Source organism: Sturnus vulgaris, chromosome 7, assembly GCF_052056855.1.
Source record: "Sturnus vulgaris isolate bStuVul1 chromosome 7, bStuVul1.hap1, whole genome shotgun sequence".
Lineage (NCBI taxonomy): Eukaryota > Metazoa > Chordata > Aves > Passeriformes > Sturnidae > Sturnus > Sturnus vulgaris.
The window spans coordinates 18,939,511-18,964,396 of record NC_142249.1 but is presented as its reverse complement, the minus strand read 5'-3'; the positions used below and the strand labels follow the sequence as shown (position 1 = coordinate 18,964,396).

At 38.6% G+C, this 24,886-nt stretch overlaps 1 protein-coding gene and 1 long non-coding RNA gene across 3 annotated transcripts in view; one reads left to right on the top strand and one right to left on the bottom strand.

Moving 5' to 3' along the window:
- Positions 1-24,886, bottom strand: part of PDE11A (phosphodiesterase 11A) — a 106,356-nt gene that overhangs the window by 21,924 nt on the left and 59,546 nt on the right. For both annotated transcript variants that reach the window (XM_088167967.1, XM_088167968.1), the window contains 5 exons: positions 12,014-12,160; positions 11,803-11,910; positions 6,941-7,050; positions 4,319-4,409; positions 2,344-2,444 (listed from right to left, as the gene is read on the bottom strand). In XM_088167967.1, coding sequence (XP_088024093.1) covers positions 2,344-2,444; positions 4,319-4,409; positions 6,941-7,050; positions 11,803-11,910; positions 12,014-12,160 — 557 coding nt within the window. The remainder of the gene's footprint in view (positions 1-2,343; positions 2,445-4,318; positions 4,410-6,940; positions 7,051-11,802; positions 11,911-12,013; positions 12,161-24,886) is intronic.
- LOC148223188 (uncharacterized) overlaps positions 1-24,886 on the top strand; it is a 97,689-nt gene that overhangs the window by 17,025 nt on the left and 55,778 nt on the right. The window lies entirely within an intron of this gene.

Genomic DNA, 24,886 nt, shown 5'->3' with positions numbered 1-24,886 from the left:
GGCTCTGAAATGTTCAGTCTTCCATGGAAGCATGAAATGTTCACCTACAGCAGTGGACAGACAGACAATAGAAACACCCCAGAAATACACACATGCTTCTGTTTTCTTGTCCTTGCAAAATGGTTTTTACTTTTATATTCTGAAGGGTTTTTCAGAGCCATGCAATTCCATGGAATTGCAGGAAAGAACACATTTCTGTGAGCACACAGATAGAAACAGAGACACACGGGAGCTGCTGCTGTCTTGAGTGCATAGTTCTTATAGACTGGAAACTAGGTCTGCCTGCTTGGTTCCATGGTTTGTCTTTTCATGCCTTCTTCATGTCCTCAAACAGGGACAAAATGTGAGATGGACAGAACATGTTAATGATTGATTGTTGCCTTTAAGAATCAAAATTCTGACTCTTCATAATCTGTAGTCTTTTCTGACACTGGTTCCATGCTTTTACTTGTTGTATTATCTACAAGTATTGTTATCTAGAATTATAAGCTAAAATCAAATATATTTTCCATCTGATCTTTCAGTGAAAATCATCTTTTTGTTTGTTTTTATAAACGTAATGCCTTGAAAAGGCCTGGAAAGTAAAGCCTTGCTCTGCTTGGAGTTTTGTTGCTGTTTTGCTACCTGGAGCTTGTGATCATTAGGTTGAGTCATTTTAAGAACACTGATATGAGAATTCTCCTCTCTACAAAAATATTGAAGATGTAGCAAACCGAAGAAATTAATCAGGTACTTATATAGAAATACCTGTTCACATAGGGTGGCTTTAAGAAATGTAAAGCACCAATGTTTCTATGTTTCAATGTTTCTAGAGAGTGATTTTCAGGCACTTTTGGAAATAAACTAATATAGCTACCACCTCCTTAATGAATCGTAGTAACACAAGAGGAAAAAATAACTTATCTGCAGACTTTTGAGTAAAGAGGCCTCATTTGCTAAAAGTCTTCTGATTCATACAGCACAGAAAAATCAATTATGCAAGTAAGAAAAAATAATCTTGAAATTCAGTTATATCCCTTTTGGACATTATTTCTCTGTATTAAAGCTAGAAAAACAACTTGACCACACAGTTTTTCAGCTTAAGGCAGGCAGGGAAGAGAGCTTCATCACATCTGGGTCTGAACAGGGTCTATCCCAAGGCACTGCCATGAACCCTCTCTGGCTCCTCCAGGGTCTCCAGGATCTCAGCCAGTGGGAGCACATGGAGCTGTGCCAGGGCAGCTGTCCTCTCAGTCCCTGTCACTCATCTCCTCCTTGAGAGCACAAAACATTTCTGCAGCATTTATTTATGATGAGACAAGAAGACCTGTGGTTCTTGTATCTCACAGAATGGAAGAGCCCTTCAATGTCATTAAGTCCAACCATCAACCCAGTACCACCATAATCCCCCCTAAACCAGATTCCCCCTAAGTACCATATCAAGACAACTCTTTAATACTTCCAGAGGTGGTGACCCCACCATCTCCCCCGACAATTTATTCCAATGTCTAACCAAAGCTAAACTTCTCCTGGTACAACTGTAATCCTTTCATTTGAGACGTGGCAGAAAGAGGATAGGATGCTAATGGACACCACACAAAAATTCCTAAGGATGACTTATTGTCCAGGCTGGGAAGGCAGTGCACTGAAACTGCACATCTGCCAGCACTTCTGCCCCTAAGTCAGCCACAGGCTGACTACATGCATCCTCCCATACATCCTCACTGGGGTGAGCTTGGTAATAATTAACAATATTTGAAATACAGGACCAACTTGGAAATCTACTTTGAGATTTGTTTTACAAACAAGGAAAAGGAAGAAAACTGGGTGAGAGAGATCCTAGCGTATTTTTCCCAGTTAAGCTTTTTAAGACCTATTCTCATCATGTGATGTGAATTGGCATAATTTGTCATCAAAGCAGCAACGTGTCTGCTTTTGTTACCTCTGAAACTGGGTCTGTAGCTAAATACAATCTTTCTTAGCATACATGTTTAGAAATGCTGAAATGGTGGAAAAGAATTCTCAAATGTAATTGATTTTCTATAGGCCTGAAGAAATGATCATAGAAGGGAGAGAAAAATTATGGACTGAGCTGTAACTGGTTCTTGAGATTGCTTTGAAGTATAAACCTAGGATTTCACTTGCTTTTGGTTGATTCAGACATGTTACACATTAAAGCAAAACTTACTTGGATGCTTGAGATATTTCTATTAGTGTAAAAGATACTAAGTATTAGACTAAACCTCTTCAACCATAGCTAAACACTAATTCCCCTTATTATATATCCTTATTGGTATTTAATAGGTCATTAGAGTAAGTTCTCTGAATTTTCATTCATCAAATATCAGAAATGCCAATACTTACTCAAAATACAGAGTGAGGTCTGTTGCCAATATCGATTGCTTTAGAAGCTGCATAAGGTCACTGTAGTCCTTAGAGGACAAGTTAGCAAAGATGTTGTGACCCTATAATGAAAGAGATAAAAGAGGTAAAAGGCTAACAATCAATACAGGTTTTTAAAAGGTTTTCTAACTTGTTAGTCTACTGTTTCCCTGTAACACAAGCCTTTTCGGATTCATGGCACAACTATGACAAAATAATAATGTTAATACTGCTGAGATTACATTGAGGCAGAAGAGCTGACAATTGTTATCAAGCACATGTTTTTCTAAACTCTGCTGAAATTATAGCCTGTCGAATAAAGATTTACTCTCTGCTCTGACCCTGCACAGACTCAGTTTATGGGGAAAAACTATGGATACATCTCAATCTCTCATCTCATTAAATGTTTTGGGGAGCTGTGTACTGGAGCTTTTGAGTAGTGATCCCAATAGATTTATCTGTGCTGCTGCTTGCATGCACACAAACTGCTGTTAGAGCAGTCAAGGACACTAAATCAGTTTTTCATTCAAAGCAGCCCATTTGCTCACTCTGCCCATTACTGTCTTGTCCTACAGTGTAAACTGCATTGCCTATGTGGGCTAAAGAACCACAACTTTATATGCAGTTTAAACACCCTTTGTGGGCCCAACTGGCTGTTTTTTAAGGTATTGTGGATTAAGAATTTGAAAGATGATCTATGGCCAAAATTAAAGGAAATTAATAATTTGATATTGCTATTTGAGACAGGGAAGGTTCTTTCGTAACTGAATTTATGAAAACAAAAGAGACAGAGATCCTGTAATTCCTCTGTGAAATTCTCGAGAAAATAAGATGAAAGAAACAAAATTAATGAAAAACTAAATGTAAGCTTAAGAAATTATATTTGTGACAATAGTCACATATATTAACAAACATAAATGTATTACAGTCTTTTTTTTCTCTAATCACCTACATAAATATTGAAGTACTTTCTAAACAGAGTGTTATTTTGGTGATGTTTAGTCCTGTAGTGCCCACATTCAGTATGCACTGCCATCTACTGCTTAGGAAGATTAAAATGCCCTTAAAACAAAGATTTTCCAGCAACAGGGTTACTATAATCATGATGGTATGAGGACATATGAGATAAGGTCTGGGGAGGTGCAGTTCCATGACAGATTTCCCTGGCAGTGTACACAGAGGTAAAGCCATTGCCCTGTTCCCATTTGACTGTGATCATGAGACATTCCAGATCTCTTCAGATGGTACTGCAGATCAGGCTATGGTCTGCAATTGTGCTGCATGAACAGCAGTTTAGATTTTATATTTACTAAATGCATTTTAGTAATGTAAATTAAGAAAATGCATCCATTGTTCTGAAAGGACTCCGTGTCCATCCTTCCACTTTTCTCAGTTATTAAATAAAAAGTGTAGTATATGCTGTACAGTGTTAGATGCAAGGTATTTTGGGCAACAGCTATATCTTCACAGATATCTGCAAAGCAATTAACATACTTTGGACAGCATGATATTACTGATTTTAATTTTAAAAAATAGTGTCTTAAATAATGAAAAAATCATAAAAATACTGATTACAGAAAGGCTGCCAAAGAAATTGAATTGGTACAGTAAAGGATGGCTCTGATGCTCTGAATATGACATCTGTGGGGAAAGGTAAGCTCCCGTTTCAGCTGCCTATAAACCACTGAGCAGGATATACGTAAGAAAAGTGAGAAAAGCTGACAATATGATTAGGATGTATTCTCCTTGTCCCTTGCTGATAGAGACAGATATAATCTCTGGGCTCTATGATCAGCATTTGTAGTTGTTTAATTTTGTGCTAGTTGTGACCTTTGTGGTAACCAATAAATAATTCCTCAAGGAGAGGGCATTAAAAAGGTACTGTACATGGTATTTCTTTTCTCCAGCTGAAACTGCCCAACAGCTTACAGTGAGATTAATAGTAATGCTTTTGTACCTCACTTTGGAGAATCATGACAGCGTGATTGAAATGGTGGTGCTCCAAAGTAGCAGAGGTGCCGTAGAGCTGAGCTAAGGCTGATCCACTCCTGAAACAGAACATGGGAAGTCAACAAATCCTGCTCATCTGCTTACGAAGCAGGTTTCAGAGACAATTTAGTGACAAAAGCACATAGCCACACTCCACCTTCACTTCAGCAACCTCACTTAAGACAGCTGATGAGGTCAAAATACTAATTTAAATCCAGATACAAAGCATTTCTGTTCCAGTCTTTGCTAAATGTTGCCAGCTGACTGAAGATTTTTCTGGAACTACAAGAAATTTTGTAATGCACTTTTCAAAGTGCCTCAGCAACAGCACAGACACAGAAGTGTGCAGTAAAGACACACAGTAATGTCCTTGAGCTGGGATCAGCTGTTCCCTTGCTACCTTTCATTTTTAATTCTTAATATACATAAACATGAGGGCTTACAATGGGCCACTACAAACTGCTAAAATAAAACCCCAAAACACAACAAAAAATCCAACTGCATATACTAAGGTAAACAAAATGCCACAAGTGAGAGTAGTGAATATAAAAGTAAAGCTTAGCATTATCTCTAGAATGTATTTTCTCATCACATTTATTGTCTCAACCAAAATCAGATTCAAAATACACAGAGCAGGTCGGTTTTCTATGCTTAAAGGACAAAAGTATATGGAATAATATTATAAAATTGGAAATCGCTGGGAAATGCAGAGAATGGGACTGAATTGTCAGAATGGTCACTGTTCACTAAGTACCAAAGTAGTTCAGACAAAGTACTTCACTTCTGGGACCCAGCCTAAAGTGAGATGTTGGGTTTTCTTTCCAAAGAAATGAGAATAAGGATTATGCTAGAAACAGAAGGAGTCTCCTAGGAGCATATACCATAAAGCTGCACCATACTGATACTTAATTATCAGAAGAAGCTATATGAGAGAAAAAGATGTCCAGGAAACATCATCCCTAGAGAATGTGATGTTGACATATATAACAGAGCCATTTGAGACAACTGTGATATTGCCTCCATCATATACCTCTTGAACTTTCATCATACAAAACAGCAATGTTGAGCACTGAAGATAAAATAGGAAAATGTGATGCTTAAATTTATGTCAGGTTAGAGGAATAAATCATAGTTAGCGTTATGAAAACTACAGCTTCTGTTTTCAGGGATGTTTTATACATGTGTGGTAATGTTTGTCTTTCATTAAATGTCTTCAGCAGTTTCTTTATGGAGTCATAAAACGGTAGCCTCCTCTCTGTACTCTGTTGTCAACCAACAAGTATGAGTGATAGCAGTCTAATGCTGAAACCTGTACCTTTAACTCAGCCACCCCTCTGCTCTAAAGATACTCTTGTGTAATGGTACAGCAAAGAAGTGGTTAACTTAATCAGAGCCTAAAATGGCCAGGATGTAAATCTTAGGTCTCCTTTTTGTAAATTAGGAACATAACATCAATCAGCTGAGCTCTTCAAGACTCAGCTGCAAAAAGGCATCTAGCAGTGCTTGGTAACCTTTGCACCATGAGCTCTGTCTTTTGAACACTGCAATTGATTTTCTCTGCTATCGTGATTGAAGATCCAGACAATGTCATTGTTTCATTGAGATTGTATGGCAACACCAATACCTCAGGAAATGGCAGCTTAGTGAACATCAGAAACATCAGTTTGAGTGATGGTCACTGAAGCAACTTGCCCCCAGAAATGCAGCAGCCCGTGCATACACACACTGCAGCAGAGTACTTCTGCAAAAGGTAGGACAAAATAGGCTAATACAGCATCCCTCTGCTTTCAAATATCTCTGGAGAACCATTTGACCACTCCCCCATCACACTGGAGGATTAGCAGTAAGGCAGAACAGATAAAGCTACAAATGCACACTAGGACCTGCATGCCTTGGGGCCTCATATGCTGACTGTAGAGGAACTGGGTAGTGAAGAAAACAATATGGGATTTGAAGGAATCTCTGTGTCTGGCAGCTTTATTAGACAGCTTGGCCAGGATGTTGCTGGGGACATTTTCTGTTGTCCTTCCTATTCTCAGGGAACACAGAATTTGGAATTAATTTTACCTTAGTCTGAGGAGTTCCCCTACCTACACAGTAAAAAGTACCACCCTTAAACCTTCTACAAACCTACTTCTACTTCAGTGTGCCTAGGGGCAGCAGCATGGTTTCTGTGAAAGCATTATTTCAGTTTTCCTTAATTTCTTTTCTTTTCTTCGCAATAGCAGAACAAGGTTTTGCTTAATGTCATGCAGCCCAGTCAGCAAGTACAACCCAGACAGACAATTTAGGTGCTTTCTGGGTTGAAAACCAGAATCAATAATAGCTGAGACTGAAAAGAACATCAAGTTTTGGCACCACATTTCAATATGTGGTGTCAGTTCAACAGCCAGCTACAAAGGACAAGCCAGCAATTACTTAAAGGAACAGAGAATGATAAAGATGGATAGTCCCTCACTGCACACAGGAATAAGAGTACTTGGCCTTGGCCTAGAAGGCTTGAAATTAATGCTTCATTCTTTATCCCAGTCACCTTTTGCTCTCCCGTGGAAGAAAACCAAATTAAAATAGTAAGAATTAGAAAGCTTACTTGGCTTGGAAGGCATTGTTGGTTCCCCTGTGGTCAAGGTCGTGACATAAGCATCCCACAATCAAAGCTAAAATTTCAATTTCAGTTAGAATCTCCTGAAATCCTGCAGTCTGAGAGCAGAAAAAAAAATAGCAGCTGTAACTATCAGTAGCAAAAAGGATAAGTAATGTTAGTCTATCCAGCAACAGTCAACTTTGTTTTGATACCATGAATGTTTCAGTAAGGAGAAGATAAATTCTTTATTGTCATATTCTATTCCCTGCTGTATGTCAGATGGTTAGCAGAATAGATAATGTCCTTGGAGTGATCTGTTATTATCTCTTCGTTGCATTTCCAGCATGCCATTTCTCTGCTACCCAGGAGGTACTAAAGGCAAAAAGAGCTGAAAACAAATACCAGTAACTGAAAACTGAGACAGGAACTGGGTTTTTTCTATCAGAGAAATAAAAACCCAAAGGTAAATTGATAAAAATTTGAAAATACTATTTAGAGAAGTACTTAGAAAGATTTCTTCAATCCTGAGATGACTATTTTAGTCAATCCCTACTGTCAGAGATAGCTGACATGTTAAGTTGGAAGACCTTTAAAATAACCCATATAAAATATACTCTGTGGAACTGTGATGAACTATTAGGAGATTTTTAAAAAATCTGGCACAGTAAAATTAAGTGGCACGATTTAAAGCAGAAATGTCTCAAATGGGATATTTCTGCTGCAAATACCCACTTGAATTTGGGAGAGACTTTGTAAACAGATGCAATGAAATTCCCTACAAGCAGCTCAGACATGACTGCATGAATGGGGGAGTTAATCCTAGAAACATATTTTTACCACTATGCTTATCCTCTTGGATACTTGTCATAGCAGTCTTCCTGCCTGAACGGGCTCATGTCAGAGAAAAAACAGTATTTTGTTTTTTCAAAATTGCTGCTATTGCTAACCTCAAGCATCCTGGACAAATCCTGACAGAAGGAGGTGCTAGAGCCTCTGTGGGACACCCCACCCTTTGTCAGTGCTGTGCCTCTTACCCACGGCAGAAACAACCTGATTCTTCAGAAGCAGAAGGGCATAATGCCTGCATAATGACTGGATGAGCTGGAAAATCCCATCACTTGTCTTTTCACAGTGCCAGTCTCCAGTGACACTCCTCAATTAACCACATGATCTAGTTTGCATGAAAGGAAATTATATACAAGAAATACAAAATACATTTGTATTGGAGGATCAGACCAAGGCTGAACACTAACACCACGTAAGAATTCCCAAATGTCATTGATTTTCAAAGGGACATAATTTCACCCACTGGCAAGAAGAGGTTTTAAGTGATACAGTGGGACTTGTTGCCCTTCCTTGGTAGGAACATACATTACTGTTAAGTGTATCTCAGAAAACACCAGCCAATTGCTGCAATACTCTCTGAAAGCTCTGCTATTCACCCTGAAGACCATAAATTCTACTTAAGAGAAATACACATTCAAATCTAAGTGTTCTCTGTTTAGACAGTCTGAAATGTGGCCACAGTTAATTCTTGGGCAGTACAGGCAGCCAAGCTCCCCCAGGTGCTCAGGAATGCACTTCAGTGGGAATTGAGGAAGTGCAAGACTTGCTACGAAATTTTTATAATTGCTTAAAGTTTACACAGCAGAAAAAATGATCAAGTATGAAGAAAAACAAGATTAATTAATTTTGTGTAGAATCCACAATGTACAGAATAACTTTAATATTAGGAAAGAGGTTCACCTGATTTCTAGTGGTATTGCTTTTGTTTTAGTTTCAGTAACATCTGCCCAAGTAGAAAAAATCCTCCAAAAATAGCATTTTCTCTTTTTATTTTTTTTTAAACATAGCTCTTGTATAACAATAATAAAGGTCTATTTATAAAAAGGGATTAAAAATAGTTTGTAACTGACAACACACCGTGTGTCAAGTTTCAGTCTAGAAAAAATATTCATGCCTAAGTTAAAATAACTTGAAAGAGAAGTTTTATAATATGAAATTGATGTTGTAATAAATATTCTTTAGTGCAATCCAAGCTTTGATTAAATTCAAGGATTCAACCTGTATTGCAAATGCAGGGAAACCAATTAAGGAATTTATTAACAGTAGCAATATCTCAAAAATAAATGCCACATTTTATTTAATGAAAAGTCTTGTTACTGAATATATGAAAGAAATTTAGCACATGTCACATAGTAAAAAAGCATTTCATTTAAAAAATACTACAGTAAGGAGATATCTTCTTTGAACATAATGCAAGTAAACAAAGGATTACGTTTCCACATTTCTGAATTTACAAGAGAAAAAAAAATACATGGCTATAGATGATGGTGCAGTAAAATTTATTTTCACCAGAAAAGGAATGACCCATAACTCATGAGTGGCAGAGTCTCCAGTGAGTTATGGAGGTCATTCTTTCATGTGAGGAAATGAATTGCATTCATTATACCTTGCCCCACATCTATATGTTTTGTTATTAGCACACCAGATGGGATTTTAATTTGGTATTGCTTAGTTGTTCATTTTTGCCCTTTGAAATAAGTATCAATGTGAACTGTGTTGGCAAAGGCACTGATAAAATAGCCTGGGCTTGATCTTGCACTTTACTCTCATGTACTCCCTTGACTTGCAAGAGCAGCCTGGCTGCAATGCTTGTCTTCAGAATTCTTGGGCATCTGAAACACAGAATTATGGCTTGCAGAACTGGGCTTATGATTGTTCAGGAGAGAGAAAATACATACTTAGGTATACAGGAACGTGCTTTAGATATTCAAAAGGCTGAGTTTACCAGGAGTGAAACAACTTTGGTTTACTCTTTGTTGAATTTTTGTTGTTTGGCTTGTTCAACACAGCTGGATTTTCCTTGTGCATTCAGTGGGAGTATGGTGGGGCTCTTAGAGGCTACTGCATTGCAGGTTAGACATCACTATGCTATGGTAAATCCTACCTGAAAATGCCCTAAAATAGAATTACTGGTTTCTATTTGTGGGGCAGTCTATATTGCTGACTATCATGGAGAATTCAGAAATAAGATGCAATAACTGCACAAAGTAGTGCCTTCTTGACGGGCAGAGAAGGGCTCTGATAAGCCCTTCAAAGGGTTTGTCAAAGAATTTTCCCCTTTTTTCCAGTGAAAAAAGGAGACACACGCTAAATTGGATGGTATCTCCAAGACAAACGCAGTAGGAGCAAGCCTTGAAGTATTACTAATCTCAAGTCTCTCTTTCGTGTCTTTTTTTGAACAAAATGAATCTCCTGTTTCTGGAAGGGAGAGCAAACCAAACAGATCACGCACCTGAGCTTTGTTCTCAGCCAGAGCCAGAGCAAAGCGGGGTGGGATCTGTGGAGACTCCAGGGCTGTGGCCACTCACATCCAGCCCTGCACATGGAATTGCCCATTCTGTTATTACCAGGAGCGTGGGCAAGGAAACGAACTTGGCTTAAAAATGCCGGCTCACATCTCACAAACAGTTGCATCCCTGTGCTGCCTGCAGAAAGGATTCTGCAATTACGCGCTCAGAGCATCTGTCGGTGGAGCCGGGCAGGCGGCTGTGGCTGCTGGAGCAGCAGGGCCCTGCCTCCTCTCTGCTAGCCCGGATGGCCCTGCCTGGTCCCCCCGGCAGAGCAGCGTGCCGCAAACCTGGCCTCGGAGCTCCACCTAGGGGTGTCACCGCTGGGCTGGGGGCTCCCCGCCCCGGCAGCCTCGGCAGAAATTACTGTGATTCACACCCAGCTCGCATTTGCCCGTACTCGTCAGATAAAATGCTTTTCCTTTCCCTACAACTGGGGGGAAAAAAAAAAAAAAAGCATGTCAGGTTTATAAAGCCATAAAAGCTACCGACACCCAGGCATTACCACCAAATTTCCTTAGAGAGCATCAGCAAGTGCCTGCTGAAAAAAATATTAATTCTGCACAGCTGAGCAGCCTCATGCCCAGAGGAAGAGGTGACCGTTCTCTTGTCGAACGTTTTCCTGTCCTTTGTCTCATGGTGCATGGTACAGCCTCACTATGCCTCCAGCAACACTCACAGAAACACACCCACCCTGCTGGGAGGGACCCAGCACTAGAACAACACCTTCACCTGCTAGGAGAAGTCAGAGTCTTTTTTTCTTGCCCAACACACAAAGTTATGGAGTCCAGAACCCCTGAGTTTTTTATTGGTACATTTACAAGAATGAACTAGCCAGGCGTGGGTTATTTCAGGCAGCGAGGTTGCTGTGGGGTAGGGAAAGAGAGCAATATACTTGTATGTATATTAGCAGTGATACTTTCAGCAGAATTTACTTGAAATTTCTGCAGAATTTACTTGTGTGCTGAAAGGCGCTACAGGTACTGCTGGAGATGCATGTTAATAAAACCCCTAAGTGTTAACAGTGCCCAGTGGAGACTCAGGATTCACTTTGATCACTATGCTGGAAGATAATTTTCAAATGTTTTGAGGCAGTACCTTCTAAAACTATTTAGATGAAGCTGGGTAAGGAGATAATAAGTATCAACACAATAAATACTTTGGGATTCTAATCCTTGGGTTTGTACTTCCCAATTACAAGTTTGAAATAAATGTCAAATCAAAGAGTTCCAAAAGAAAAACATTTTATAAGATCAAGATCTGTAATAACAAGAGCACTCCAAGACTGCCATCTGTTTTCAGTCACTTTAATGTGCCTATGATATCACTGTCACTAAAACACTATGAGGTTTTGCCAAATATGTGCTGCCTTAAGTTGGATAAGTTCTGTCTGCTTTGCTATTGGAAATGAGTAGCATAATAACTAGAAAAGAAATTGAATGCTGGAAAATGTTTAGACAGGTTAGGCAGTGTGGCAGTAAAAGCTCTTACAGGGCTGTGTAGCTGGATACTCACAGTTAACATGGCAAACATCAGCTGGCAGACGTTGAAAGCGTGCCTCCAGTTGTGATACAAAACCATTCGATAGTTCTTCCGCACTGTCAAAAGCCACCTACACAGTGTCTGAAATTAAAAGTACAATTTGTAGCAGGGCTACTAAATGTGTACAAATGGACAGAGCAGTGCCAACACCAAAGCAGCAGATATTTGCAGCGCAGATGGTTACCTCGTAGTCAATTTTAAATTTCTGAACCATTCCAAGTTCCATGAACATCCGCAGGGCTGCAGTAATCATGGCATCCACATCGAGCGAGAAGTCATCAAAATGGATATCATCAATGCCAAGCTCTGACACCAGAGGGATGTTTGCTGCCTGAAAATGCCAAAGGGAAATTTCTGATTCAAAACTTCAGTCTTTTTTCCTTTTTTTCACTCTTACAAGAAACAAACTGTACATCAGTTCTGACCTGCCAATACATCCCCTGCTTGATTCAAATGCTGAGCAGTAAAAGTCTTCATCTGAGAAACACAAACACGTCAAACTAATAGAGTGTGGAAACAGTGGGAAGGAAAAGAACCTGGTATGAGCAGGAAATATATTCACCATCCCAACTGGAGCCCAGATACAGCATTTAGACTGGAAGCTGACCACTTTACTGCCACTGCAGTAACACAATATATTCCAATGCAAATTACAGTGCTGTAATGCAAGAAACATCTGGATAGCCAGAAGCTGGGAGTTATAATTGCTACCATTTAGAAATGCAAAGTAAATATACTGCTCTGCAGAATTTCTTCATCCAAATCCTTCAAATCATAAGCATACAAGTGCCCTTTGCTTTACACTGTTCACTACACACACATAGAACCAGAAGAAGAGGAATACAAGAAATGTTTAGCAGAAGTACTCTCCAAAGTAAAATAAAAAAAAATTTCAACATGCTGACTATATAGTAAGTCAACAGAACAGCAGCAAAAGCCTTGCATTTTGCTCTGTGTGTGTAACAGGGACTTTGGTTTGTAAGAGAGGAATGAGCTGCTCTTGCACACACAAACAGAGGAATGTGTGCCGGTCTGGCTGATGATTTAGTTGAGCACACAGATGTGCTGTGGCTTGCTCAGTGGCAGCACCTGCATGAGCCAGGCAGAGGTGCTGACAAATCTCCCAGGCTTATTTCACCTTCCTTATGCTCCTTCAGACTTGCTGCTCACGTCTCTAGAGAGCACAGGTGCAGGGGGTGCATTCACTGAAGGAACATCTGACCCCAGCTCCTGCAGTGAGAAGGTGAGGGGTCAGGTAGAAGCCTCTCAAAGGGGCTGGATCCAGCCCACAGGCTATGATCTGGACAATGCTGAATTAGTTACAATCACATGGACACAGCTGGTGTGGAACATCCAGCTACACACTTGCATAAAATACCAATTAGTTCATGGAACTGTAATGTAAGTTCACCTTGACTGTTACAGGTTCTACTTGTGTTTTGAAATACTGCACTCTAACTACAAATAACTGACATGTAAAAGTCTTCTTTCAGCTGAAGACCAAGTGCCACCTCAGTAATTACTTTATGCGGAGATTAAGGTCTGTAGCTATACCACATGAGAGAAGATGGTGTAAACCTGTCATAAAATAGTATTAACATTGTGGTTTTAACTTACTGGCTAGGTAGAAGAAAAGTCTTTTTGGTTCAGTACCCAGTAAAGCGCACCAGTACCTCAGAAAATCATGGCACTGTGCCAGGGAGTTAAACTGATACAGGAAATCAGCAAACCCATCAAGTCAAGTGTCATCCCAGGACATAGCTTAAGAACCTCTGGAGCATGCAGGCAGAGATGCAAGTTCTGTTAACTGCACACTCAAGTTGTCTGCTAATATACTTACCCAGGCTGAATCAATTCAGCATATTTTTTTTGAGTAATCAATGAAATATTTGGAATACTTCTAGCTGATCCTAACAGGAGTTACACCTTAATACCCTTTAAGATCTGAAAAACTATGTCTATACTTCCAAGACAAAGAAAGAAAATAGGGTTAGGTGTGCAGCAGGAATGCTGGCCCAGAGACTGCTGGCCAGACCTTCAGCAATCTTACAGAAATTGTGACTTTTTTATCATTCAGTTATTCTTCAAAGACTTGGGGGATACTGGAGATGCACATTAATCTTAGTGCAAGTCTATGAACACACTCACTGGATAGAAAAAACATCTCAATATAATCCATTTTTTGGGAGGAAACACATTTACATCATTCTCCTTAGCTCCTTAGTGAAAAGCTTAAATAACAAGCTGAAAGAGAAGCACTTGATTGTGAGTAGATTTTTTCGAAATTGTTTATCTAAACAATCTTTACAAACCTACTACTGCATTTTCATTAACTTTGAAGTGGGATCAGAGTTTTTGGCCTCTAAAAGAAAAACAGATCTTTTCCTTGCTATTTTTTCTGGAAACCAGCAATTTTATCAGCCTGTTGCAATTCAGGGTAGAATACGTGAAGCAGTTGCTCAACTAAAATTGTTTTTCCATTTGCCAAACAGTGGAAAAATAACAATATATTCCAAATCTATTACAAATTGAACAACAGCATATTAACAAAGCAAGTCAAAAACAATTTCTTCCCACGTCAGTCTGAAACTTTTAAATATTTATGAGGTTTTACATTCCTAAATTTAACAGGAGTGCCATAATCCAAAATAACTGCTGAATTAATAGCCAGGAGATAACATTTGTATAAAAGAACCATTTGCTTTACAACAGCAATAAAGGAAACAACAGAATTATGAGTGCAGAGCCTAATTTGAATAATGTTAAAAAAATGATAAGTTGTGGGGCTGCAGCAATATTCTGACTGCACCTGCCATTGACTATCCTCAGCTTCTTAGGCTAGAAATGCAAAAGTCCAGGGTTTAGAGAAGAACAGTCATTAAAACTTCATTTTTTTAATTACAGAGATATAAAAAAATATTAATAACGTAGAATACTAAAACATATCCCTCCCTGAAATTTTGCAGCGCTGCAGGAAAAATTTGAGTGGATTTCTTAAAATAAACAGCAATAACAACACTCTCTTTCAGGAAAACAGAGAGGATGAAAGTACCATGACAGCAAAAGGAAGGGGCAGGCAATTAAAATTCAAGTTACAGTGAAATTATATTTTAAAGCACCCCTGTGATTTAGAATCACTTAAAAGGCTATGGGGTTTTGAATACTTTGAAGTTCAATTTCCCCTTTCTAAAAACAATTAAGAACATTTTACTCTGGAATCTTTTTACCCTGTGAATCAAGCAATTTCAATGCTCTTCATATCCTTGAGGAAAATTCACATGACTCTCTATGAGCTTATGGTAAGTTTAAGATGTGCCTCCTCCGATCACATTTCCATACCCCAGTACTAACCCAAACATCTGTCTTGAAAGGAATAAAGAACACGAATTCGGCTGAACACATGGAAGGCAACTGGTCTTGCCTAATAAAATACAAACTTGGCAGTTGCCAGACTAGGAAAATATCATCAGTCATAGATAGCTTGAAAAAGAGGATGTCATGCCTCCAAACAAGAGCATAAGGATAAGATCTGTGGTTACTCCATACTCAGGTATGCATGGAATAGAGTGGAATGAATACAGAAAGGAGGAAAAGCACCTTTGTACTCAATTCAGATTGGAGACAGATTCTCTTTTCCTCAATTGCTCTTTGCTACCACGTAAATTCTATCACAACCTGCTCATTACTTGTGATGAGGTAAGAGACAAGGGACTGGTTGAGCCTTAGTTTCCATCAGGCATCACAAAAGGCCATATGTCATTAATGACCCTCTTACTGCAAAACATGTGTAACAACAAAGTGGCTTTCACCACACAGTCACAATTCTGGCCACTATAAAAGACAGCCCATGGGAACAGAAAAATAACATCTTTGGTTCAGTATTAATAAGCCTTTGAGCTCCTGTGGATGAATAAAGCCTAAGAAGGAAAATGGTTACTAAATGATTTTGCACTAACTCATCTAATAGCATATCCTTCACAATCTTCTGTATCCATATTTGATAATGTGATAAAATCAGATGTAAAGAAACTGGTGTTCTTCCCAAAGCATTCTTCCTTTGTAAAATGTGCACCACCGTGATAGCAGTCCAGCTAAACACAGAAAACACTGACATCCTACTTTGCCATATCATCTTAAAATGTCTCTATTTCAGTTTTAGTATCTGTGTGGCTAAGACATCAGTGCATATTATGCAAGGAAAGTCTTTTGAAACATACCGGGAAGTATATTAGTATGGCTTTGTTTAAGAAAAAGGTACATTCTGCCATTTGATATACTCAGCTTCCTTCCTATGTGATACCAACTATTCTATAACAGCAATTTCCACTTACTGAATGTAGTTCACTTTTAGCATAGCCTTATTTACAGTGGCATGTGGAATGATCAGCAAGGTTTCCTCATCAGAAAATACTTCCAGACTGATGGAAAGAAGTAACAGGAAACTTGATTATATTTAACACATATAAAGATATCTTGTGAAATATATATCCAAATGTAGCAAAAGAATGGCAAAATAATGTGGTGTACATCTTAAATCCCAGGGACACTGTTAGAGTCCAGAGTCCACATAACATTTGAATAGCAGGTCAGGATCTGACCTCATGTACACTCTGGACTGAAACGGGAGCTCCAGACAACATGACAAACAGAGAAGAAATAAAATTGCCTTTTCAAGTATCTCTTCATCTCAACTCTCTCTCTCAGAAAATTAGGATCTGAAAAACCTTAAAGGATGATCATCAAAAGCTGAGGAGAAAGTATCAAAGTGAAGAATATTTAAATGCTCTCGTTATCTCTCACATAATCTTCTATGATTCCATAAAGCCATTTTGAAGACATCATTTTCTGATGGCAAATATTTTTATTTGTGAAAGGTTCTTTTCATATAAAAAGGCCTCTAAAATACTTGCTTATATTTATAGCTGCAGGCAGGCATCTTTTAAAACATATCTTTATAGTCAGTTATTAGCAGCAGTGGGCAGATTTTGTACTTCTTCATAGCCATGGAAGACCAAAGCCTGTTATATTCCAGTCTGACACATTTACTCTCTCCAAAAGAGAAAGAATCAAATGTTGCAGCTCTGGCATGTTTAATGCCCAGAGCAAACTGGCTTTTAAAGGCCTCCATCTGTTACTGGAGATGGCGGATGGCAACTCTTTGCCCTTCACAATGCTGAATTAGCACCTCTTTTCCAATGACCAACTGAAGCAGAGGCAGGACAGTGGCATTAAAGAGGAATTTTACAATATTTACAGTAAAGGGGAGTGGGTATGGAAATGACGAAGGTGTATTTTCCTCTTGATTATAATAATTTTTTAAACATGATTATCACAGGAGCATTGCTCTGCCTTCAATAGTGAAATCACCCAGAAACACAGCTTCGTTTAGTTTGGAGAGAGCTTTTGAGACCAACCAGTCCTATGCCCTGCCCCAAGGAAACCTCATGCTGCCATAAAAACACTTTGCAGCTGTCAGATCTACCGGACTCCTTCGAAGTTCCAGTCTCTGTAAATGTCTTATATCTGAACAGTTGTTGGACGAAAGACATGGTGGAAAAGAATTTGTGTATTTTATGCTTCCTAAGATTAACCCCACAGATAAACAGAGAGCTGCATTTCTGAGATCAAATATCCAAACTCTGCCCCAAGTCTCACAGAAGGTGTCCGAGCCCTATGCTGGAAAAGGTAATTCCTTGATTTAGTCAGTTTTATATCTGTAAACCAAGAATAATCAGAACATGCATCCAGCTTCAAAATCTGCAGCTGAAGCACGTATATGTATGGTGGCACTGCTCCACCTTGAATGGCAAATTAACAGTTTAATATGTACTTTAGACATGAAATGTAGAACAAAGAAAGTTGCATTTAGACTTGTTTCAAAAAGCTGTGTTTGGTTTGACCATTTACCAAATATAACTACTGTGTAGTATGATGCTGGTATTTCTTTTAATTACAAGAGAAACTTAAGGATTAAGAAAGCTATTTAGTCAGCTTCTTCTAGCAAAACAAGAAAAGTATCCATTAAGCAATATATCATTATCAAATATAGCATTTAGGATTTTATTTTATTATCATGAAGTGTGGGCTTAGGACAAAAGTATGGTTATTTACTTTCTGCTTTTGGGATAAAATTGTATGTGCCTGAGGAAAGGATTTGTCTTCTTATCATTTTCATTTTAAAAGGGCAAGGGAAGGTACGCCATTACAGTGTTACACATGCTATTTCCAAAGCTAGCCCCAGAATTATAGCTAAAAACCAGAACGTATTTAAATATTTCTAATCAGTCAATCAATCCTATCTGAACACATCGCTTTCTGAAATTGGGACCCATCAAAAAGAAATAATACATTTCAGAGATAAAAATGACATATAAAATTTTGTTACTAACTATAATAGACACAAAAAATGCTATTTTATGTTACTAAAAATCAATCCTTGATGCTAGAGTTGTTGCCTAGTACACAGAAACAAAATATATGGCAGCCTATAAAAGGAACAAGAAATTTTGATTTTAAAAGAGCAGAGGCATAAAATAAAAACAATTAATGGTCTAGGCATCTATTATTCTTAAGGCCAAAGTCCATAACCACAGCAGCCCAGGACTGGAGTTTTACAGGGCATGCACATTGGACACAATGATCTCCCAAGGCGCACTGGGGAGTGTTCACGTCCTTTTGGCTGATGGTGATTAGGAAAGAACCAGTGTGTCACATACTGCAGGCTAGCAACTGTCGAGTTTTTATGACCATCAGTGCAGATGAGAAGTTTGTACAAAAGGGTCTATTCAGTCTCTGTTTCAGAATTTCAAACAAACACAAGCAGCAAACCTAGGGCAACTATTTCTCTGTACTACAGAAGTGTCAGGCTGCCATTTCCCACAAAGCTTTACTTGGTTTTGGTGGCAAAAAGTCAGCTTTGTTACTCCCATGAAGAGCAGAATGGGTAATGTGGATTGACCCCCCCCTCGCGCCTGTAAATTTGGAGGTGAGGAAAGTGGGATACAATGTATTCTTTTCCTACCCAGAAAGTGGAGGAAAAGTTCTAGCTCCTTGCTCGAAGACTCAGAAGAGAAAAAAAGTGATTAAGGGTAGAAAGAGCAGGGACAGGTTCTTCTCACGCTGGACATGATGTGAAGGCATGGGGGGGGCTCACACCTTTGGTGACAAACAACCCAAGCTGTGCACTGCAACTCTCAGCTGGGCACACGGTGGAAGAGAGCATGTGAAAATTGAAGGGGTTGCCAAAGAAAACCCCCAGACCCTCAAAAATTGCACCAGAGCCACAATGGCAAGTGCTTTGTTATCACACTGTTTTTGTGATCCCAGCACGCTCCAGCAGCTCTCAGTGCACTAAAGCCAAGGTGCAGGACCACCAGTGCCATGTCACCCCAGGGCCATGGTGGTGCTGCAGGGCCACAATGGCACTGGATAGGCTTTCCTGGGAGCCACTGAAATTTTCTTCCCGAGCAGCTGTGACAAATCAGGCTGGCAGTACAGTGACTGCTGGGGAAAGTTATGCAAATGTATGAGTGGGTTACTGCTCCACTGGGGAGAAAGTCCTATTTCAGACCTGCTGGAATGACAGCTATAGCAGAATACTGTCAGGTGGACAATAAATAATATTGACAACACCTTCAACCTTACAATGTACATTTACAGGAATCCTACAGAGAACATTCCCGTGATCCTCCTTAAAGCATGTTTCTGTCTTTTTCTCCTTTCTGTCAAGTTCTGATTGCAGGTTTAAAAAAAATCCAGCCATCCTATTCTGAACTCATAAATCATTCCCTAGGAGCACTCAGGACTGTCCAAAAGAGCTTTCTCCCCAAACCACAGGTTCATCTCACTACAGCTTCACAAGCCAAGGGCTGTCCCATGTGAGGCTTCTGCAGGGCAGGCTGAACACTGAGCCCAGCTCGTCTCCCCAGAGCAGAGTGTACATCCTCCACTGCCCCCTTCATCCACAGGGCCCCCCGGTAGAGAAGCCTAAGCACCCTGCACTGCAGCATGACCTCTGGTTCACACACAACTCACAGCCTTAGCACCACAAGCTTTTTGACAAAACCCAACATCACCAGATCCTATTCTTTCAACAGAAACCGAATAATAGGCACTTAAATCTTATATGTATTTAGCTCCTTATTTACCACCCACATACTACTAGCTTTAAAAGTTTTCTCTGAACAAAAGCTGCTTTATGTATCACTACTTTGAGGTAAAAGGCTGCAATACAGACATAAACATTTGTTTCTTGATTTATGTTTTGAATACATGTATATATTATGCTGCTTACAGCTTTTCCTTACCACTCCTCGCAGCAACAGGTTTCCTTCAGGAAAAATAGAGGTAGATACTGGAATCAGCTTAACAGTAGGGTTTATGAAGGCCATACATAGAAATGGATTTTTTGGTTATTTTTGGGATGGGTTTTTTGTGTGCCCCGAGCTTGTTGCAGGGACGGAACACACACAGCTGTGTGGCAGCAGAGAAAGCAGGGCTAGGCGAGCTATGCTGAAGCAGCCCAGCAGACTGTTGTCTGCACAGGCAGATTGTGATGGGGGTGTGTGTGCTATAGTCTATTTCTCATACATATAAAGTGTTTGCAGTTTCAATTTGAAAGACTAAACCCACAGAACTAGTGACACAATTTCTCTTAGGAAGTATATTTACTCTGCCAGGGATTTTGCCCAAACTAAACCAATAGCAGACGCCACCCCCTGAGCAGACAACGAAACAGTGTAATAAATAACCTATACAAGATGGCAATTACAAATATTTTTGTACATAATATAGGCTAGATAATGTTTTGCTTGGATGATGCAGGCCCATACATCCTAAATTTTTCTAGAAAACAAGTGTTAATCCGGGGAATTTTTTTTTCAAATAAACCCAGAGCCTATGTTAATACAGCATAGAAGCATGGTCACTCACATGCTCGTGTGGGAACAACCCTTTCAGCACAGCTTCATTCTCACCAGCTGATGGAAGAATGAAAAAAAAAAAATAAAATTGCTGGATATAACATGGAGGAAACCATAAGGATGTGTCTCTCCCGTCTCTCAGTGACATGTGAAAGAAGGACATGGAGCCTTGTGCTGGGAATATATTCTACCACATGCATACACACAAACATTATGATGGTGTGAAATTGCACTGGCATTACATTTTTTCAGGATTTTACGGCTGAACAGAAATGCTGCTTGGCGACCAGCCTTAAAGTGGAGCAAGGATGGCACCCAGTGGCCAAACAGATTCATCTCAGAAAAACATGTCTCCCACTCTTCATTCAGAGAGTTTTACTTATAAAAAGGTTCTAGCTCTAATTTCAACTCTGTGGAAATGTCAAAAACCTATAAAGGACACTGCCTTATTCCTTCAGGGGATATTTATGTTTCTCACTGTAAAGTATTTAAAAAAATCTGTAGAAATATTGTCATTAATAATTTAAAATCAACACAAGCAAACATTTATGACAAACAACTGCTTGCAGCTGGAACACTGCATAGAGGCAGAAATAAAGAAAAATATGTTTTCCACTTGTAGGGTATATGCTAAGGAAAAAAAACCCCTGTTTTTAAATTCAGTACAACTAAATGTTTTGTTTTAAAATTAACAGTGATAATTATTTAATTTTAAAATTAACATTAATAATATCAATACAAACTAGAAAGTTTCTATCTAAATAAAGTTTGGTGCAAAGCAAGTTTATTTTTTAACCAGAAAATTCCCAGTTATAATTCTCAGCCTGCTGAGGCTACAGAAGAAATCAAGCACAGATAAATAAGGAATAATTTAAGATGTGAACTATCATGCCATTTTTATAGATTTCTTTGAAAATTTCTTTCTTCCATGCAATAAAATAAACACTACAGTGTTTTTTCTGGAGCAGCTGGGAATGCAGGTCTCAGAAGAGTGAGCTGTCACATACAGGGCCAGCCCAAGGGATGTCTTATCAGCTGCACAGGGAATACTTTGCTCCTCGTTGGTGGCAAAAGAACCATGATAAAGTCACACTGAAGAACTCCTAAATTACCATCTTTCACTGAAGTATCTCAGATTTTTAAATTATGCTGGCTCACTTCCAGTGAAGATACTAGATACTAGATAAACTTGTCTTCCTGTTTTGAAAATCTTTCCAAATAGAAATTCCTATGTCTATCAGTGACTGAAGTACACTACTTTATTATTTGACAAGTGTTAATATTTTTTCCTTTTTTAATCATCCATCAGATATCCCCCTGGCTTGCATGGCAATTTAACTGTATTCCATGCCTTATCACTTTTTGCAGGGCTGCTGGCTAAATAGTGTAGCAATGTTGAATTCTGTTTATTCCTTGATGTTTTCCATGTGACAAGGGATTCTTATGGAGCATGATGACTGATCAGATTGAAGGACAGACAACAGGTCTGTTGGGTAATAAATAAATAATTTCATCTTCACTTGGGAGGAACGTTGTGTTCCAACAATTGCTTTTCCTACCTTATTTTTCTAAGCGTTTTCAAGATTTGGACAAATTATAGTTTTGCTTATGGACACAGATGCAAGAAACAAAAAATTTCCCACGTGAATAACAAAAATCCAGTATCTGAGAGCAGCATAGTATCAGCATGCTTTTTTTAGTATGGACAACTTAATAATCCTAAGTGTTTTATTGCTTCTCTGCTGAAAATGTCTGTTGTTTAAGTATCACTGTATTACTGTGCATAATTACTAAGAAACTGAAAAACAGCCACTATTAAAGGCAGTAAGTCAGTAATATTTTTCAACTACTTAGAATGTTCTTTTTTAGTACTGTAAATATTAGAGTATAGCAGAAATAATTAGAATTATCTAGATCAATTGAAATCTATTTCAGCTTCAGAGAAAAAGGCTTTTTAAAGCACAAATAGTACAAAGACTGTTTTGATCATGCACATATTTTAATTTTCTGTTATTTTAATTGATTAAAGTTTATTACTTTTAAAGGTATTTAATGAGGTGATTTAAGCTCTGGTCTAAGTATGAAGTAGGTGATCTTGGAAATAGTAATTTATTTAATATTCTAGTTACTATGTGTCTTTACTCTGCAGTTAGAATATAAATGTTGATTTTTCACCTTTTTAAAAAAAATCTTAGGCCTTAAGATCCCTTATTTTTAACCTAGAGTGTAAATATATCCAAAGATTATTCTGCATAGCGTAAAGTCGCTGGAATAAATATATTTTGTTCTCGCATATTAAAAAAATTCCACATCTTTCCCTACTTCAATTCTCTGTGCCATTCCATATTCACTGAAATTGGAAAAAAACTGAACTACTGAGCACTCGTCTGAAGTCAGATGACAGCCTCACATTTCAGAAACTAGTATAAACACTCAGTGTTTATTTTATCATTGTTTATTATTTTCAGTGTATGCAATGTGTTCTTGACTTCTTATTTCCATGACAACTGAAGACATGGGCACATGTCAAAGCGTACAAAATAATGTAATACACTAAAGACCTTGGTTTCATGAGTTATGAGACTCTTAACACGGTGCTTTAATTCTCATCTGGGCAGTGGATGTGGAAAAGCAGAGAAATAAAATGTATTTTACATCTTCTGATCATGTACTTTTCTCCAAAAGGAAAAAGGGAATATTCAATATTAACACTTAAGCCCTGGTTATCCTCAAAGTTTTTCTTTATTTTTTTTTCCTCTTGTTGCTATTCTCAGTGGAACCTGAGCAGCTGGAATAGCACTGGGGACAAGCTCAATGCCAGCCTGCACCCAGCTGTGACAGGCAAAGGGAAATATGAGCATATGAGGTGTATAAGCAGCCTCGGGGACCAAGCTGGAAAATCCTGCAGCGTGTGAAGAGCTTCGTGTTTCCCCACTCACGTGGCTGGGCCCACAGCTCACAATGCTGATGCTGCAGTGGGACTATGATGCTTTGTGAGTTTTGGGACACACAGGGTACCAAACTGATGGGCACAGCAGTGCCATGAAAAAGCAGCAATGCATAAGCCCCCATATTCTGTGGCAATATTTCATAAATGGTCCAAAACAAAGGCCTGATTGCCTTTCTGAAGTTTAATTACTGAGGAAGACTATGAAGTAATTACTATAAACTACTAAAAATTATTTAATTACAAGCTTATAAAAGTAATTAAAGTAGTTCTAAATTGAAAGATGACATCACAGCAGAGAATAACATAGCCAAGGAATGCTTTCCCTATTGTTTCAAATATAGAAGATAAAATCAGTACAAAAATGTAATGTATTTTCATTGTGCTGCCCGTTGTTATACATTTATGGGTGCATAAGGCATGAATAACAAATGTTAAATCATACATAACTCACTCCAAGTATCTAATTCACATAGATCCATCATCTCACGTGGATTCAACTGTTTACATTGTCATATACAGTAGCAGTCTTAAAAGTAGTTTCCTTTTTTTTTGGGTTCAATTATTTTCATCATTCTGTAGTTAAAGGAGTGTTTTTAAGAAAGACACAAAAGCCTCTCTATGTGAAGGTAGCTCTTAAATAGCCACACCTCGGGCTACAAAGCTGGGAAATCAGAAATCGTTATTCATGCTACATTTTGAATTGAAGATACTGTAAAGCAGGTGATACATTATTTTCCATTGTGTATCTCTCCTGTGTGCTGTTTGACCTAAAAAAGGGAATCTCTCCCAAGGCTATAAATAATGCATCATAGTCATTAAATATTGATCTGGCTTATACCATTGACAGCTGCGCAATTAGGCTTGCTTCTTAAAAATAGCTTCTTGTACATTTCCCATAATAGGACAGCGTTTACATATTCTCTTTGGAAACTACATTGGTTAAATTTAAACGTGATGTGTGTTTGTGAGGCTGCTTGCTAAGTCACAGGACTTGCTCATTACTGTCTCATAAATCAGTAACTCTTGCTATAAATATCTTGTCCTGGACACAATTCTGTGTTCTTTACTCATGTATCTATATTTGTCTAACACATAACTATATTTAGGCTTGCAGACCTGAATTTCAATAAGAACAAACCTGGCACCACAGGACAATGCTATAGGATAGCTTCAATCTCAGATTAAT